The 16,105-nt window shown below is 56.0% G+C and overlaps 1 protein-coding gene across 13 annotated transcripts in view; it reads right to left on the bottom strand.

Annotated features, from left to right (window-relative positions):
- Ncor2 (nuclear receptor corepressor 2) overlaps positions 1 to 16,105 on the bottom strand; it is a 165,358-nt gene that overhangs the window by 32,624 nt on the left and 116,629 nt on the right. For all 13 annotated transcript variants that reach the window (XM_031337990.1, XM_031337993.1, XM_031337999.1 and 10 more), the window contains 4 exons: positions 16,017 to 16,079; positions 6,349 to 6,491; positions 1,629 to 1,776; positions 93 to 146 (listed from right to left, as the gene is read on the bottom strand). In XM_031337990.1, the coding sequence (XP_031193850.1) occupies positions 93 to 146; positions 1,629 to 1,776; positions 6,349 to 6,491; positions 16,017 to 16,079 (408 nt within the window). The remainder of the gene's footprint in view (positions 1 to 92; positions 147 to 1,628; positions 1,777 to 6,348; positions 6,492 to 16,016; positions 16,080 to 16,105) is intronic.

Below are 16,105 nucleotides of genomic sequence, written 5' to 3' on the forward strand. Positions count from 1 at the left end.
AGTAGCACACAGTGAGGATGGGATGGGGATGTAAGATCCTGAATACTCCACTATGCCCTGGCCCCCCAGCTCAGCAAAAGCCACATTCTTACCTGGGCCACTGCACTCCCCGACTCTGGGAACCTCGTTCCCAGAAGCCTGTGAGGCTGGAAGGAAGTTAGAGAGGAGTTAGAAATGGGGCGATACAGCGAGTCCTGTGGAAAGGGAAGTGAGTGTGGCTCGCCGAAGGCAGGGGTCCCAAGACAGCTTCCACGGGACCTGCTTGCTTAGCTCGCAGGGAGGCCCTGGCCACCCACAGCCAAAGTGCGTACCCCCTCCCCGAGTCTCCCACAAAGGCAAGGCCAATGTATGTCCAGGATCAGCAGAGCTGTGTGTGAGTGTCAGGACTACAAACCAATGAGGCCCTCAACCAATGAGCCATCCAGTTTTGTCAAGCAGTCCCCAGCCTCCTGGGTTCTCAGTTCCCTTGGAGCCCAGAGCAGGACATCTCTCCCAGAACAGATATGGCTAACATCAGCAGGGAGCTGGCCATGAGCTCGCAGGGCAATGTGACCCCCAGAGACCTCAAGACCAGGATACTAATGAAGCACAGTGACAGGTGAGGAAATCAAGTAGCCCAGGCCACAAAGTGGGGCATGATCTCTGGTCTTCCTCTTTACAGCCCAACAACAGGACATAGGAGGCCAAAGCCACTGAAGTCCTATGGACAAGCAGGCAAGCCCCGATCTTGGGTGAGTCAATGCCTATGACTCGATGTCAGTTATATCTATACCAGAAGCCCTCAGAGCCATACAGGGACTGTGACAACTGTGCCTGGGCCCCCACCTTAAGCACTAGGTTTAGGCAGGGAAGGAATTGGCTAAAGACCCAGTTCTGCACTGAGACATTCCACCATGGAACCTAGGCATAGGAGACACTTTACAGACCTGGACATTACACAGAGCATAGGGCTATGACCAAGCTGCCAAACCAGGTCTTGGGGACCTGGAGTGATTCCCCTATGCCTCAGTCAATCCTCAGCTACCTCCTCAGCATGTGGTGACAGAGACAAGGCCATATGGCTCCCATGACTGTTACCACACATGGAAGTCCTAGGTAGAGTGGTCTCTACCCTGGACCTCAGCCTTTCCAGCCCATTGCTCTTAGGAGTGAAAGGTTACCTGCCCCAGGAATCCCCAGGTGGTTAGAGGCCTCAGCCTGGCCCAGCCCCACGCTGCCCCTGCTCCTAAGCAGATGTGTAACCAACCCCCTCCCCAGCATCTGGAGCTCACAGTCACTCCTCACTCTTGTGGGCACCTCTGTCTCCACCACTTTCCCTCTATGTTATGTCCACCTTGCTCACTGGGGTGGCTGGGAAGGTATTCAACAAAGAGGTTTGACATCTAGGCTGCTGAGGGGACTCATGGCTTGGCCTCCCGAGGTCATGCCAGGCCTACGGAGAAAGCAGGTGAACTATGGGGAGCTGGACCCAGAAGCCTCCAGTATAGTCGGGGCTCCTCTGTGTTCATCCCTAGAACCTGCACAGGAAACCAGGGACGCCTCAGAGATGGAGACACAGAACGTGCGTGCGTGTGTGTATGTGGGCGCGTGGGCGCTCACCACCCACCCCTCCAGGACAGTGACCTCACCTTCTGCCTCCTCTGCCAGCTCTTCCTCGTTGGCACTCGCGCCTGATGCTTCCATCTCTTCGTCCTCAGCAGCAGGTGGGAAAGCTGTCTCCTCACTCGCTGCAGCTGGGGTCTTCTTTTTCTTCCTCCGCGCATTCCTCTCCTTCTCCTGGGACAGGACGGTAGCAGTCAAGGCTAGGGACGCCCTAGGTCTGAGGCCCAGTCCCCCGCTTTGAGGGCAGTGAACTTGGCTGCACAGGTGTGTGGGCAACCTTCCCACTCAGACCATGGCAGTGGCCATGCAAGCCAGGGTTATTTTTACCATAGAGGCTTCGTAGTGCCATGTGTCCCAGTGGGACCCTGGGTACAGGCTGGGCCAGGCCATAGTGTCACAGTGCACACTTGGGGCACAAGTGGAGGGACTGTGGAGACAGACTCAGGGAGTACAACATGGCAGTACCCTCCAAAGCCAGCAATACACACCCTAAAGTTTGGACTCAGGGGACTAGCCGGGGCCACAGCGGGCTCAAGTGGGGAAAGAAAAAGCACAGCGCCAAGTCAGCTGGGTGGGTGATCAGGACTCTAAGAAGGCGACACTGGAGTCCAGATCTGAGTGTAGAGGGAGCATCCAGGCAAGGCTCTGGGTGAGAGGCTTATTTACAAAGGCTCTAGGGTCTGGATGAGCCATATTGTAGTCTTGCCTTTCCTTCAAACCACCTCTACTCCTCACACTCAGGGCCCAGCTTCACCCTCCCAGCATTGGAGCATTCAAAATCCTCTCCAGACTGGACCTCCGTGTCCAGGTCTACCGTGCGCCGGGTAGAAGCCCAGAGCAGCTGAGGCTTCCCTAACCTTGGAACGCGAAGCAGTCCGGACATATGCTAGTCTTGAAATGATCAGGATACCTGCCCCTCACCACAGAAGGCTTCTGGATCTAGCATGGGGTAAGCCTGCTCTAGGATGAGGGGCAGGATGTGTCCAGTCACCCTCGTATCTCAGTTGATACCCCTATTGCTGGTTTGGCATCATCCAAAGGGAGCACAGGCTCTGAGAAACAGGCCAGGAGGGAAGGAGGGTGGTCGGGGGAGGAGACACATTGCAACTGAAGATCTTTTCCAGGGGGAGATGGAAGGTGGCAGAGGGGGCCAGAGGTCAGACAAAGACCACCAAGATCAGAAGCTGGTGACCGACCACAGTTCTGCTACACCTAACTGGTGACATTCTGTCCTGGAAACGTAACATGACTGTGCTCTGAGGCTTGCTGTGCCCACGGTCACAGGATCAAGGCACACAGAACAAAAGGAAAATGCATGCCTGTCCCTCCATCACCATCTCTACTGCCAACGCTAGGTTTGTTCTAAGTATACACAGACCTCCTGGACATTTGCCTTGCCACCCACACCCACACAGGGTCTGGTCCCGGCACCTCCCAAGAGGCCCAGGCTCCAGTCTGCGGATGCGAGGATGTTGTGGCATGTGGCTGGGGATCCCCTTCCTTTGTCTATCTTTAGTAACAGGAACTAGGCAGCAGGTTGCAGGGACACTCACAGGAAACGGGAGCCCATCAGCCCGGCAGAGCCACGGACAGGCGACATAGCACGCCCTGTGTTTCTAGAGCTGATGCGAAACCCAGCCATAGCCCTAGTGCCAAAGGGCTGGTGGGCGTGTGTAAGCGGTGCATTTACTAAGCACCTACTGGGTCACACCAGGAATCTGCAAGGTGTCAAGTCACACGTACACACAGCTACCCTGCCGCACAGCCTTCCCCACTCCAGGCAGCCCCTAACACTTGAAATCAGCTCCAGATGACTAGTTCTGCCATCCTGCATAGTTTAAGTCTGCTTCGCCGGGCCCCACGACAGCCCCAGGGGCTTTACACAGGCCGTTCCCTGCCTGAGCACCCTTCCCCTAGATAGCGGACACTCACTTCCTTCAACGTCATCTCCCCAGAGGCCCTCTCTGATTTCCCTAGGGGATTAACCAATGCCCTGCAAACCCTCACTCTCTCTGCATCTCTGTCTCAGCACCTTTGGGCCACAAGCTGGAAGTTACGCATGTTCCAGCATCTCTTGACGAGACTTACTCCTCGTCAACTGGGGTGGGACCTTTGCCTGCTCTAAGCGCTTCTCTCCCACACCTGGAGTAGAACCACGCACTCCATAACCACGTCATTGCACAAATGAGCCTCAGAGAGGACAGCGACTCAGACAAAGCTCAGAGTCAAGGAGGCCCGCCTGCTGGAGTTCAAGTACATCCCTGCCTGGAGCGTCTCCCAGCAGCCACAGAGAGAAGACAGCAGAGCAGAAGGAAACAAGGCCGGCAGGGCCAGCGCCCAGATGACACACTGAGCAACCTGGAGGCCGAACCCTGAGGGCCGGGACACAGACAGAAGGGCAGCCTTCGGCCACACGGAGGGGGAGGGGGACCTCAGAGAGGACAAGGCTGCCAAATGTTACATAACCTGCGACACGCAGGCTCCGCCCAAGCTCCTGTTTCCTGATGAGTTTCCAGCAGCCATGTGCAGGCCAGCCCTGGGATGAGCAGGAGGGACACCCACTGACCTCCTGCCTCCCCTGCTCCCTGGGTGGCCAAGGGTGGCATGTCTTCCTGCTCTCAGGCAGGGCTGGGCCAGCAGCCAAACGCCTTAGCCAGTGCTTCAGAACTCAGAGGTTCTTGTCATTTTCTTTTGGAGACATGGTCCTATATAGCCTAGGCTGGCCCTGAACTCCTGATCCTCCGGGCTCAAGCCTCTTCAGTGCCATGTGCTACGAAGCCCAGCTTGGCCTACCCTTTTAATAGGGGTGGCCTGATGGGAGTGGGTGGGAACAGACAGCCCAGGTCAGGGGCTTCTACAAAGGCCAGCCCACACACTCCCATACAGGGTGCTTGCCTCTGCTCACTGCTCTCACTATGAGCCTTAGGACCAGCCAGCTCCTGGGGTTACCTGGGGGAGAGAGAATCAGCCCATCGCCTCTACAGGCTTCGGCCAGAGCAGCCACCTGAATGACAAAGCTAAGAAACAGGGCAGCCTGGGTCCATCCCACTCAGACCAGAGTCGCCTCAGCTCAAGGGCTTGCCATGATTCCCACATCTCACTACGAAAGCAGCAAGCTCCTCAGGAAACTCCAGCCACACCTCTGCCCACTAGACACAGACTCTGTCCTACTCTGTAACCTGGGCCAGATGCTGGACTTTCCTCCCGATACTCTCCTGAAGCAGGTGGGAACTGAAGCCTAGAGGCCAAGCTGTGTGCTCTGAGCACAAGCTACAGGGCGGCAAAGTCAGAGCACACAACCACCAGGCCAGAGCCCTGTGTCCTTTGGGGTGACTCCTTGCATGAAGGCTTGCATCCATCTCTCACATGGGACAGACATACCTACCACACCCTGAAGACCCTGAGCCCTCCACCATCAGTACCCCTCCCCCTCCCCAGGGCTTTAGCTAGTGTCCTCTTCCAAGTACTGCCCTGTCACTTCCTCAGAGACCTTGGAGGCAGTTGTTATCCTTCCTATTTCACAGGCAGAGAAACTGAGGCATAGAGGGGACAAGACTCTTGGCTAAAAAGCCACACGGCCTGTAAGTGGCACAGCTTAGATACACACACACACACACACACACACACACACACACACACACACCCTACACCTATCAGCAGACAGCCCCTTAGTAATTAATTGCTATATAGCAGCTTCAGGTACCTAGAGGACATGGGGTATGCAGCAAAATGTCAGTGACGGGGATATCACAAAGAGCAAGCAGGCTGAGACCCAGAGAGTGCCTCCCATTCACAGGCACCACCTTTCTGTCTAGTGTCATTGCCCCCTCCACCCACCTTCTAGCTGAAGAAATGGTTCAGGAAGGAGAAGCTGGGACCTGACCCTTCTTCCTAGCTAACTATGCACTCAGATCCACTGTCCCCTAGGAGTCTTCGCGAGAAGAGGGAGCAGTGCCCTGGAAACATGGAGGGTTGGGCAGCCACATGCTTAGGGAACGGGAGCTGTAAGCAATAGCTGAGGCAGGAGGGTGCCCTGGATTCTGCATGGGGCTTGAGAAGAGTCCTAATGGAATGATGATGTCTCTGGCCTGGTCTACTGTGCGCCCTGCACAGGGCCTCGGTAGGCTACAGGAAAGAGCAACACATCTTGAGCTGTACAGGAACCCACACAACTTGAAACCCAGGGAAGGATGGACCACAAGGTCTCCTCCCAGGCTCAGACCACGGTGGGCGGGAGGCTAGAGGGCTGGCAGAGTTACTCAGCTGAGTTCACACACCCACTTAGGTGGTTGAAGAGCTTCCCAGGGCCTCAGTTTCCCCAGCCCTAAAATGCTGATGACGTCAAGTGTGACCAAGATGAGAGAGAGGAAGAAGAGAGGAGGAGGCCCTGCTCGGAGACACTCACAGCTTTCAGTGTGGGATGTATCTGGCCCCCAAGTCTTCCTCCAGCCTCTGTCTTTTGGGTCTTTTGGGTCCCTCCTTCCCTGTCCCTGTAGCCCTACTGTAGTCTGTCCAAAAGGGTAGCCAGGCAGAGGCCAGGCTGCTCATTCAGGGACCTTGCCTCTGGGTCTCCAATCCAAGGCACCGAAGGTGATGGCAGATTCCTGGCTGAGTCAGGGTCCAGCCCACCTATACCTCCCCCCATGTGGGTGCCAGGCAGCCAGGGGCCACATAAGTGAAGCTGTGGGAGGCCTGGCTGTCCCAAGTCCCCAGGGGGCCCAGCCCACGAGTTCTGGCCAGACTCACCATTTTTAGCTTGTGTTGCTGAAGGATTTCGTCCAGGTTCTGCCTCTTCTTGTAGTTGAAGTAGAAGTTCTTACACTGGGACACAGTCTTGGAGCCCACCATGCGGGCGATGGCTGACCAGTTCCTCCCATGTTCCAGGAGGCCTGCAGGTGGAGGGCAGATGAGGGTTCACTACCGTCCAGGACCAAGGGGCACAGCCAGGGATCAGGAAACAAACGATGACAGGCATGGCCCCAAGTGAGGCCACGGCTAAGATTCTAGGGGGCAGAAGACAGCCTCCCCCCATCCTTCCCTCCCCAGTTGGGCGGGAGCTATGGTGACCCAGCTCTGACACTGCACAGCTGCAGTGAGGCCTCAGGAGACCAGGCCTGCTTTCCGGTCTCACCATAGGTGAAGGGGAAAGAGCTCTGGAAGAGCAGAGGTCGGAGCAGGGCCAAGCTGGGGAAGGGAGCAGGGTGAGCCTGGGCCCTCACTCCTCAAAAATCACAGCAGACTCGGGGCCCACCTGGCACTGAGCAGCCACGGGTGGATCTGTCTCAAGTCACAGCTTGAGACCACATGGTGGGACAATCTTCAGATCTGCGGAGCTCCCCTCAACCCCACCAAGGCCACAGACCTCACTGCTCACAAGCTCTGAGGCCACAAACCCTGGGCCTCAGAGAAGGCTGTGGACCCTCTATACACCTCACCAACCTTCAATGGGCCCCAGCTCCCCTGAAGACAGAGCCAGAATCCGAGCTTCAAAGCCACTTGTGACAACACTAAGTCCCATTTCCTACCACCAGGCTTCAAATCATTTTTCTTCTACACAAGTCAAAGCAGAACAAGAGGCTGTAACTACAAATTGCAGGGGGCGGGAAGGGGAGGGGGCCTACCCCCTCATTCAAACCCCAGTTGGTGGCTTACTACAAACAAAGGAAACAATAAAACCCCAACACACCAGCAAGTGACCCCCTAGGTCTACAGGGATTTGAATCAGTCTGTCTTACCCCTCCCCCACACCCTGGTCAAGACTGGAATACTTGAAGGTTTCCCACCCACCTCACCCAGCTCAGGAGTGGGCCTGGAGCTTCAGCTCCCCACTATAGCAGAAGGGGGGGTATGGCATGGGGGAAGTGCAGGACAGCCAGGCCACCTGCTGGCCTACAGTGACCACAAGAGCCACGTGGCTCCCTAGCTGCTTCTCAGGGATCCTCAAGGACAGGAGGCAGGGAGGGCCAGCGCTCAGGATCAAGTGTAACTCAGCCCCTGACCTTTCCCTCCACCCGCGCCAGCAGCAGCTGCCACTTCCAGAACCTGGCGGCTGGGGCTGCGTTTATTTATATTACCCGAGTGCAGTCCAAGAGGGCCCAGCAAACACGTCAGGCCGAGGGATCGCAGGCCCGGAACCCCAGGGCAGGTCTCCATTTGGAGCTGTTGGGGGTGGGGTGCCCGAAGAGTTGGGGGTGGGGGGGAGGATGGCCCGACCCGGGGAGCAGACATTTCCAAATTCAGTTAAGTCAACAAGGAGTCCGAATAGCTGGGTATCCCAACTAACTCAGCCTACAGAAGCAAGGAACTGTCAGGGTGGGGGGATGACACTCAGCTGTTCCCGAACACGTGTGGTCACGGAAGAGCGCTGGGCAGAGCTGTCGGGGAGCCCTGAGCTTCCTGCACTCTTGTTCTAGGAACCTTACATTGGAGTGCTGTGCACAGGAGCACTTTATATCCCGTGTGGTAGAGACAGCCCAGCTGCCCTGTCCACCCTGGGAGAGCCCCTCTGAGAATGCCCCAGCCAAGCTTGGAGCCAAGATTAAGTACAGCGTCCTTCCGGGGATCTTGGCTGCACCCTTAGACAGGCAAGAAGGAGCACCACGGAAGGGGAGCCATGGCCACGGGTCCAAAATTCCAAGTCCCCACCACCACATGTGCTGCCGAAATTTCCTGTATCCCCATCGAAGTCCCTGTCACCAGCCAGCCCCACCCTCCAGCCCCATCCCCAGCTGGGGACCACTCACATCCTCTGATCTGCGTCTCCCCCTCGGCCAAGTTTTCCGGAAACATCAGGCTGGAAGGATGCTCCAGGGAGCGGAGCAGTGATTAGGAGGCTGTGGCCGCAAGGCTCCTTAGGGCTTCTTGCTGGTATCCCCTGGTTCTATCTCTATTCACATCCTCAGGAGCCGTGAGGGCAAAAGGAGGCACTGGGGGTGGGCCCAGGACTCCTCCAGCCGCTGCTACCAGCTGCCCCAGAGAGCAGAGGGCTCTCTGCTTGGGCGGGGAGTGAGGGCTACAGCAGCCAGCGGGAAGTTGTCAGTTCTGTGTGCTGGGTTTCTCTGTGCCAGGCGTCACCAGTGCGCACGCGGCGTCCGCAGATCTTCCAGGCACCAGTGTCTCAGGACACTTGGGGAGGGTGCTGTCCTGGAGCCCCCAGACCCACCAAGCCACAAGAAATCCAAAAGCCCCGGGCAAGACAGAACCAGGCAGCTGTGTCCCTAAACGGCTGGGCTGTGGGACCCAGGGCTCCGCTCAGCTCTTCTTGCTGCCTGACCCAACGAGCCGCGTCAGGACTGAATGTGACCTCCAGACGCGGCGGGCGGGGGCGGGCGGGGGCCGGGCACAGGCCCAGGTTCGGTTGGGCGGGCCAACTGGCACAGGCTCCCTCCCTCTCTCCCATCCGTGGCAGCGTCAGCAGCGGTAAGAACAGACTGAGGGATCCAGAAAAACAGAGCTCCCACCCCCGGCAGGCAGGGAGCAAGCAGCCTCTTCCGCCCGCCCGCCAGCCAGCCCTCCCGCCAGCCAGCCGGTTCCACCTGCGGTCGCACCCCCCTTCCTCACAGGCCCCCAAAGCCTGAACCAGTCAGCCTCCCAGAGGGCTGTGGGTGGCCAAAGCTTTCTATGGGGGTGGAGGGTAGGGGACTTGGGATGTACTTAGGAGTACTCAGACACCACAACCATTTGTGGTGGGGGGAGGGCCTGGGACTCCCAGAGGTCTGGCCAAGGGTCTGGGGACCCTGGCTACCTAAAACATCCTCTATTCTCCAAGAGCACCTGCTGCGAGGTCCCAAGGGCTCCTGGGAGGCCAAGACGAGGAAGCTGCCTCCTAGAGCAGCATCCGGTGAGGCTGACTTCTAGAACCAACTCTTTCCTCTAGCCCTTGCCCTTCCATTCTGTTCTAGAAAGTCCAGAGGACAGGGACAGAGAGACTGGAGCTTCCCTGTGTCCCTGGCAGAGAGATCCCCATAGTGCTGAGAACACAGATCATTCCCACAGAATCCCACTGTTCTCCACAGAGAACTCCAAGGGGGGGCCTATGTGAGCACATCCCCCTGTGAAAATATCAGGGTCCTCCTGGAAGGAGACCCCAAAGCTCCTAAGGCTGAAGAGCTACAGAGAAGCTCCCAACCCCAGGACAGACCCCAGGACATTTGCATCTGCCCAAGAAGCATTTTGGGCCCTGCCTCTGGCTCTGGGGTTAGGTGGGTAGGGTGGCATCTCATCTCCACAGCATGTACTCCCTGAGACCAGCTCTTTGTCGCAGCCCTCCATGACTGCTGCTCTTCCACACTCATGGGTTTTGCTTGGGCTGCAAATGGCTCTCAAGAAGGAACAAAGCTCTAGACACCTGAGTGTCTAAGGCTGGGATCCATGAGTGTCTGCCCTGGAAATGTCGGGCCCTTGTGCTTGGTGCAACCGTTTCGCCAGCCTGCCTTGCGGTCTTGGGTTCTCCCACCCCACTAATTTCTAAGGAAGGAATTTCAGAGGCAGCTACTTAGGAAGTGAAATTGGCCAAGACAGGAAGTCAAGGCAGGGGGCCTGAGTCAGGGCCTGAAGCTGGCAGAGAGCTGAGGGAGTTCAGTAGCCACAGAAGGGAGGGAAGAAATGGTGGCCAAAGGTGACCTTTTCTCATGTGCCACCTGGGACCTATGAGGTGCTCCAGTGGCTCAGGGGCTGTGACTGTTCCAGCCCTGATCCCCTCCACAGAGGTCTGAGCTCAGCAAGTGTGTAAGCCTCTGAGATAACTCATGGAGGACTGGCTCTACCACCGTCTATGGCTCCCAGATCCCCCCAGGAAGAAGCTTAGGAGGGCACCCCACCCTCACAGCAGCTTTCTTAGATTCCCTTGCAAAATAAAACCTTCCCAGAGCAAGAAGTCAGAGAAATGTGCCCTCCCTGTCCTAAGGTCTCTAGCCACATCCTCCTTCCTTAAGAAATGTTGAGACTGCTCTGGACTCAAGGGATGGATGAGTGATCACTGACCACCAGCACCAGCAGCCTAAAGACCTACAGTATGCCATGTAGAGCCCAGGGAGCCCTGAGGGGGCATCTGGGATGACCTCACCCTTGAAACTGCCCTGGCCACCTTCTTCCCCAACGCTTCAGGCCTCAGCACTTGTACTTGCTAGTCGCTGATACAATGGAGGTAACTCAGTACCATGTCAGACAAAGTCATCAGGGCTTGACCTAGGCCTAGCTGCCCACGTACAGAGCCACAGGCAGCCTGGTCTGTCCCCCAGAGCCTTGGCTGGCTACATCGCTGAGCCATACTCTTCAACCATGCCCCTTTCTCATGGGCAAAGCAGAAACACGGTGCGTGCGGAAACTGGGGTCACAAGGGTCATTCACTACCTGTCCTTCCCGAGCAAAGAGTCAGATGCTGGCCCAGAGGGAGAGCAGGAGCCGACATCTCCTTTAGGGCACTGATTAGGGACAAGAGTCCAAAGCCAGACCCATGTCTGGCCATACCTCAATCCATACAGGAGCCCTGCTTTCTCCCTAGGAATCATCACAACACGAGAGGCCAAAACCCTCCAGACACTCCTCGGGGGTCGTCTGCATCCTGCCTACAGGGAATCTCCACACCTTCTCTCATCTCCTCACTTGGATGGAGCCTGGCACTCATGGCTCCTGAACTCAGCACACTGGCCACTGGCTGGACACACTACTCACTTGGCCAGCCTACTTTACTGCTGTGTGCAGAGCCCCCAACGAGGCACAGTGCACTCTTGGAAAGGTCAGCCTGGCCTCACAATGGGGACAGCATGAACTCTGACAGAATGGTGTCTGAGCCTCCCCACCAGGCCTAGGTACTCAACCATGAGAAGGATGAGACTAGACTACATCCACTGGTGGGCAGGGCTCTAAGGGAGGGTGTGTCTACTGAGCAGAGCTGGCATGGGACACTCCATTGCCTGCCCAGGAGCCAGCATCCAATGACCCTGGTCTAAGCCACCACCCTCCAACTACTGGCTTTCTCCAGGGTCAGAATTCCTTAGAGGCCAGGCTAACCTCTCTTAGGGAACTTGAGGCTTTTGGCCCAACTCTCTATAGCCCTCCAGCCACCCCCCCCAAGTGTAGTCTCTGTCCTAAAGCAGGCAGGTGCCAGGTCCCTGGATATAGCCTAAAGGGGGCAGCTTCCAGCTCAGGCTCAGGTCCCACCTAAGTGTAAGCCCAGGAAAGCAGCCCTGCCCCTAAGCATACACATACCACACATAGAGAGATCATGGGCCATTCATCAGGTAGCCAGAATCCAACTCCAGGTCCCTTCCATCCTTTTGAAACCCCACCTTTGTCACCGATGTTAAATGTGGCCTCTCTATTTCTGCCTCTCACACGGCACTGTCTGGGTTTCTAATGTTTCACTTGAGTGCACTGTCCCTGACAAGGGCTATCTGCCCCACTGGTTGCCCTTCCTTCCTTCCTTCATTACTTAAAGCAGTAGCCTAGAGACCAACTGATTTAATCCCCTCCCCACTATGTCCTGTTTTGCAACTCAGCCTGGGTTCCAATCCTAGACCCCCCCCCCCCAATCACAGCTATGCAACCTTGAGCAGCTCATTCCACATCTCTGAGCCTCTTTCCTTATCTGTGTAATAGCAGTGCCTCAAAGCAGACCAGAGGTAAAGCATTTGCCTCCATTCACTTGTGGCTAAGCAACATCTTAGCAGGTCATACCCCTGCATCCCACCCCTTAGGACATCAACCCCATGCTATAGGTACCCAACCAGGGCAGATTCTAAAGGAGGAAGAGTTAGGACTCCAGTCCAGCCTGTGAGCTGCCTTGCAGTCTGCACCTGAGCACCCAATGTATACCAAGTACTGCATATATTTGGCTCCTACCCTGATGATGAACCTAGAAGGCAGACCTTCCTGCTCTTTCTAGAGAACAAATAACAATGAGGCCGAAATGGAGAGGCAATCAGACCAGGAGCTGTCGAGGCGATGGGGTTGGGACAAAGTACCAAAACGCCTAAGGCACCAGGCCTCCAAGGTCAGCTATTAACTAACTATTGACTACTGATCAAAAAGCTGCTTAGATATTGCTGAGCCGGACAATATTCCCAACTCAAGTATTATGTCCACTCAGAAGTTATGCACAGGGACAGACCATACAAGGGACCAAACTGGTCATTCCACTGGGGGTGGGCCGACTAAGAAAGACTCTGTGGCTAGGTGTGGTGAAAGAGCACTCAGGAGGCAGAGGCAGGCACCTCTTCAAGCTCAAAGCCACAAAGAGACCCAGTCTTTAAAAAAGAAAGAAAAAGAAGGAAAAGGGAAATCCTGATGAACGGGGGTGGGTTAGTAAGGTCATGACAGGAAGGAAGCCAGCAGCATGAGACCAGCACCTGAGGTGGGATGTAGATGCAGAACTGTCTCCTGGAGCCTGGGAAGCTTGGAAGGAACGTGGTCCTGCCCACACTTCAACTTTGCACCTCTAGTTTCCTGGGCAAGGGAGTGAAAATTTTCCTATTGTGCTGAAGCCAGTGACTAGTTATATAGATGAAGAAAGTGACTGGTCTAGACCACACACACAGGAAATCCAACTAGGTTTCTCTGGGGGCTGGATTCTTCTGCAGCTGTCCTTCACAGCTGGGCTACGAAGGATGCTCCAGTGGCTCTGGGGACACCTGGTTGCTTACCTGCCTGGGTTCCCTGAGGGCCTGCTTCTCTGTGGGCTCCTACCCCACACTGGGCCAAGGATGGGTGGGTACCATCTGGCTGGGACACAGCTTGGCTGGGGTCATTTTCCTCTCTGAGTTGTCAGCACTCTCTCGGCAGGGTGCTCTGGAACATTCTTAGCCTCTCACCCCCACAGGCTGTGGAAAAGGAGCTACCACGGGCTGTGCGCACCTGCCTCCCCGCCCCCGCCTCCGGAACAGCCATCAGCAGCCACGGCGAGCAGGCATAATTGTCCAGATTGCTGTAATTCACAGCAGCAGCCCGCGCCGGCGCTCACGGCGCTACTTCAAATGTCACTGAGCAGGGCCGGTGCACACGGGCCCCAGGATCAGTGGGGACGAGCTCTCAGCCCTCCCTATAGGCCCTAACCTTGAGACAGTGGCATCAGGGCGCTCCATACCAGCTGGTGAGTCATCCCACCCCCCCTCCCACCTCCTGATCTGCCCTTCCAAAAGGGAGAGAGAGCAGCCTCCTGGTGTAGAGCAACAGCTAGGGGCTGATGATGCTTGAGGGGATGCAAGAGCTTTAGGGTATGGAGAAAGATGGGCACTTCCCATGAGCACTCTGCAGTCAGGATGCTGAGACCCCAGGACCCACATGTGGATAAAAGCAAAGGGGTCACATGATCTCCACAAAAGCATGCAAAGGCCAAGGCAGGAATCACCCACCACTCTGTCACCAGGTGAGCCCACAAGCAAAGTGTGTACGTGTTGGGAGGGAGGCTGGAGAGGTCGTGCTGCACATGGTTCATGTAGCTCTGCAGCCTTCACAGGTACACAAACAACTCTGAAAACTGCGCTAAGTGAGTGCAGCCAGGCGGAAGGAAGGACTAGAGCGGCAGCAGGCATCATTCCTGTAAGTGTCAGGGCAAAATGACTTCTAGCCACAGACCGGAAGTCCATTAGTCCTGCCTCGCCCTTGGACTGATGGGCAGGAGGGACCGATAATGGGTACGGGATTTCCATCTAGGGTGTGGAAGCTCGTAGCATGCCAATGTGGGTAAATGTAGGTGGATATGTTTTTGGTTTTGTTTGTTCGTTTGTCTGAGACAGGGTCTCAGGTAGCCCATGTCTTCCCACCTATGAACACATGACGCTGCTCTCACTGTGACACTGAACTCATGATACCCCTGCCTCTGCTTTCCAAGTGCTGGGATTGCAAGCATGTCCCATGATACCCAGGTTAATAGACAGTTTTGCAGTAGTCAAGTCTGTTATACATACTTTGAGGAGATTAAGCCGTGGCAATCAGACCATTACGTAAAGACATTTTAGAATTCATAGCACAAACCACAATGCAGAGACACAAAAAACCCAAAGAACAACACCATCCCTCTGGGATGACGACACACTGCACCCACCTGGCTAGAGACTCAACCTCAGGGACCTGTGAACAGGTATCTCCACTGTCCTTTCTGAGCCATGGCCTATCCCCCAGGCCAAGCCCACCCTTGGGTGAAAGAAGGCACAGGCAAGAAAGACACCCGTCCAGGTAGAGAACCAGGAGCACTTAAAGGTTGGTGGCTGCTCTCAGGTGGTATGGGACAGTCCTGCTAGGCACATTGGTCCCTCAGCAAACCCCACAAGAGTAGGGAGGAGCAGGTCTGAGGACCAGAGCCACAGGTGGCAGTGGTGGCAGGCATGTTAGAGCTCCTAATTAAAAGCCAGTGGTTCCCACCATGCACAGCGCAGCCTGGACACAGCAGCCATAGCCACGGGGCAGGGGCAGGGGCAGGGGCAGGGGCAGGGCCTGATCCTCAAGGTATCACCTGGACTCCTCGTCCATGGGACGAGGTAGAAATGGGAGCTATGTCTCAGAGAAGGATCAGGTGGCAACAACGGCAGGAGCCAACTGCAATGCCACACTCAAGTGAGCAAGCAGGTGGCTTTGTGTCTCTCAGGGAGTACGTGGGAGGAGTTGGGACAGACATTGACAGTTGGGAATCCTCAGTGAAAGCCACTTATCCTAAGAATTTTAATGCCTGGCTTCAACTCCTTGTAGCCATCCTGGCACTCTTACCTTAGAGATGGGTAAACTGAGGTAGGTCACCAAGCTGGAAAGTGAAGGCTTCAGGCATAATGAGTGTGGTTTCAAGGGAGGTTATGATACTGTCACCAGGGCCCCAGGAAGCATCCCTTCAAAGGTCAGGGCTCAGAGAGAGGTGCTGGGGAAGGGTCTAGCCAGCAGGGTATGGCAGTGAGATGTCAACCTCAGAAGGTGTGATGGCCTAGCCCAGTCGCACGTAACCAACAGCCAGCGACTCCCTGATTTTGAAAATTCAGTCTTGGCCTTGTGATGTAGACAACTGCTATGAACACACCACCAAAAGCTAGGCACGAATTCCAAATGTTTGCAGAGCACAAACTTGCACCAGTGTGGGGGCTTCTGAGACCCCACGTAAGAGCCGCACACTGATGGGAAGACAGGAAGCCCTCCAGTGCCACCAGCACTGTGGCTGGCCTCGATGGCCAGGAACTGTGATTCCAACAAGCACCTGGCCACTGTCCTCAGGGACCAATGGACACTCCACCCACAGGCTCTCCAGCCATCCTGACTTCAGGTACAGGCCACCACTCGAGGAAGAGACCTGTCCTCAGGCAGGTTCAACCGAGGCTCTGAAGAGCCCCGTGCTCCCAGCCAGATGCACCAGCAGCTTTGCAAGACAGATATTCCAGTGCCTGGGACAAACAAACTCAGGCATACCGCACACCATCACCATCGCGGTGCCTTACCTCTCTTTGCTGTCTCCATTTCTTCCTCGGTCCAGCGAGAACTCTCGTTCATCTCCATGGAGGCTGCAAAGAGGATGGGTATTGGCATG

Source organism: Mastomys coucha, unplaced genomic scaffold (assembly GCF_008632895.1).
Source record: "Mastomys coucha isolate ucsf_1 unplaced genomic scaffold, UCSF_Mcou_1 pScaffold22, whole genome shotgun sequence".
NCBI lineage: Eukaryota > Metazoa > Chordata > Mammalia > Rodentia > Muridae > Mastomys > Mastomys coucha.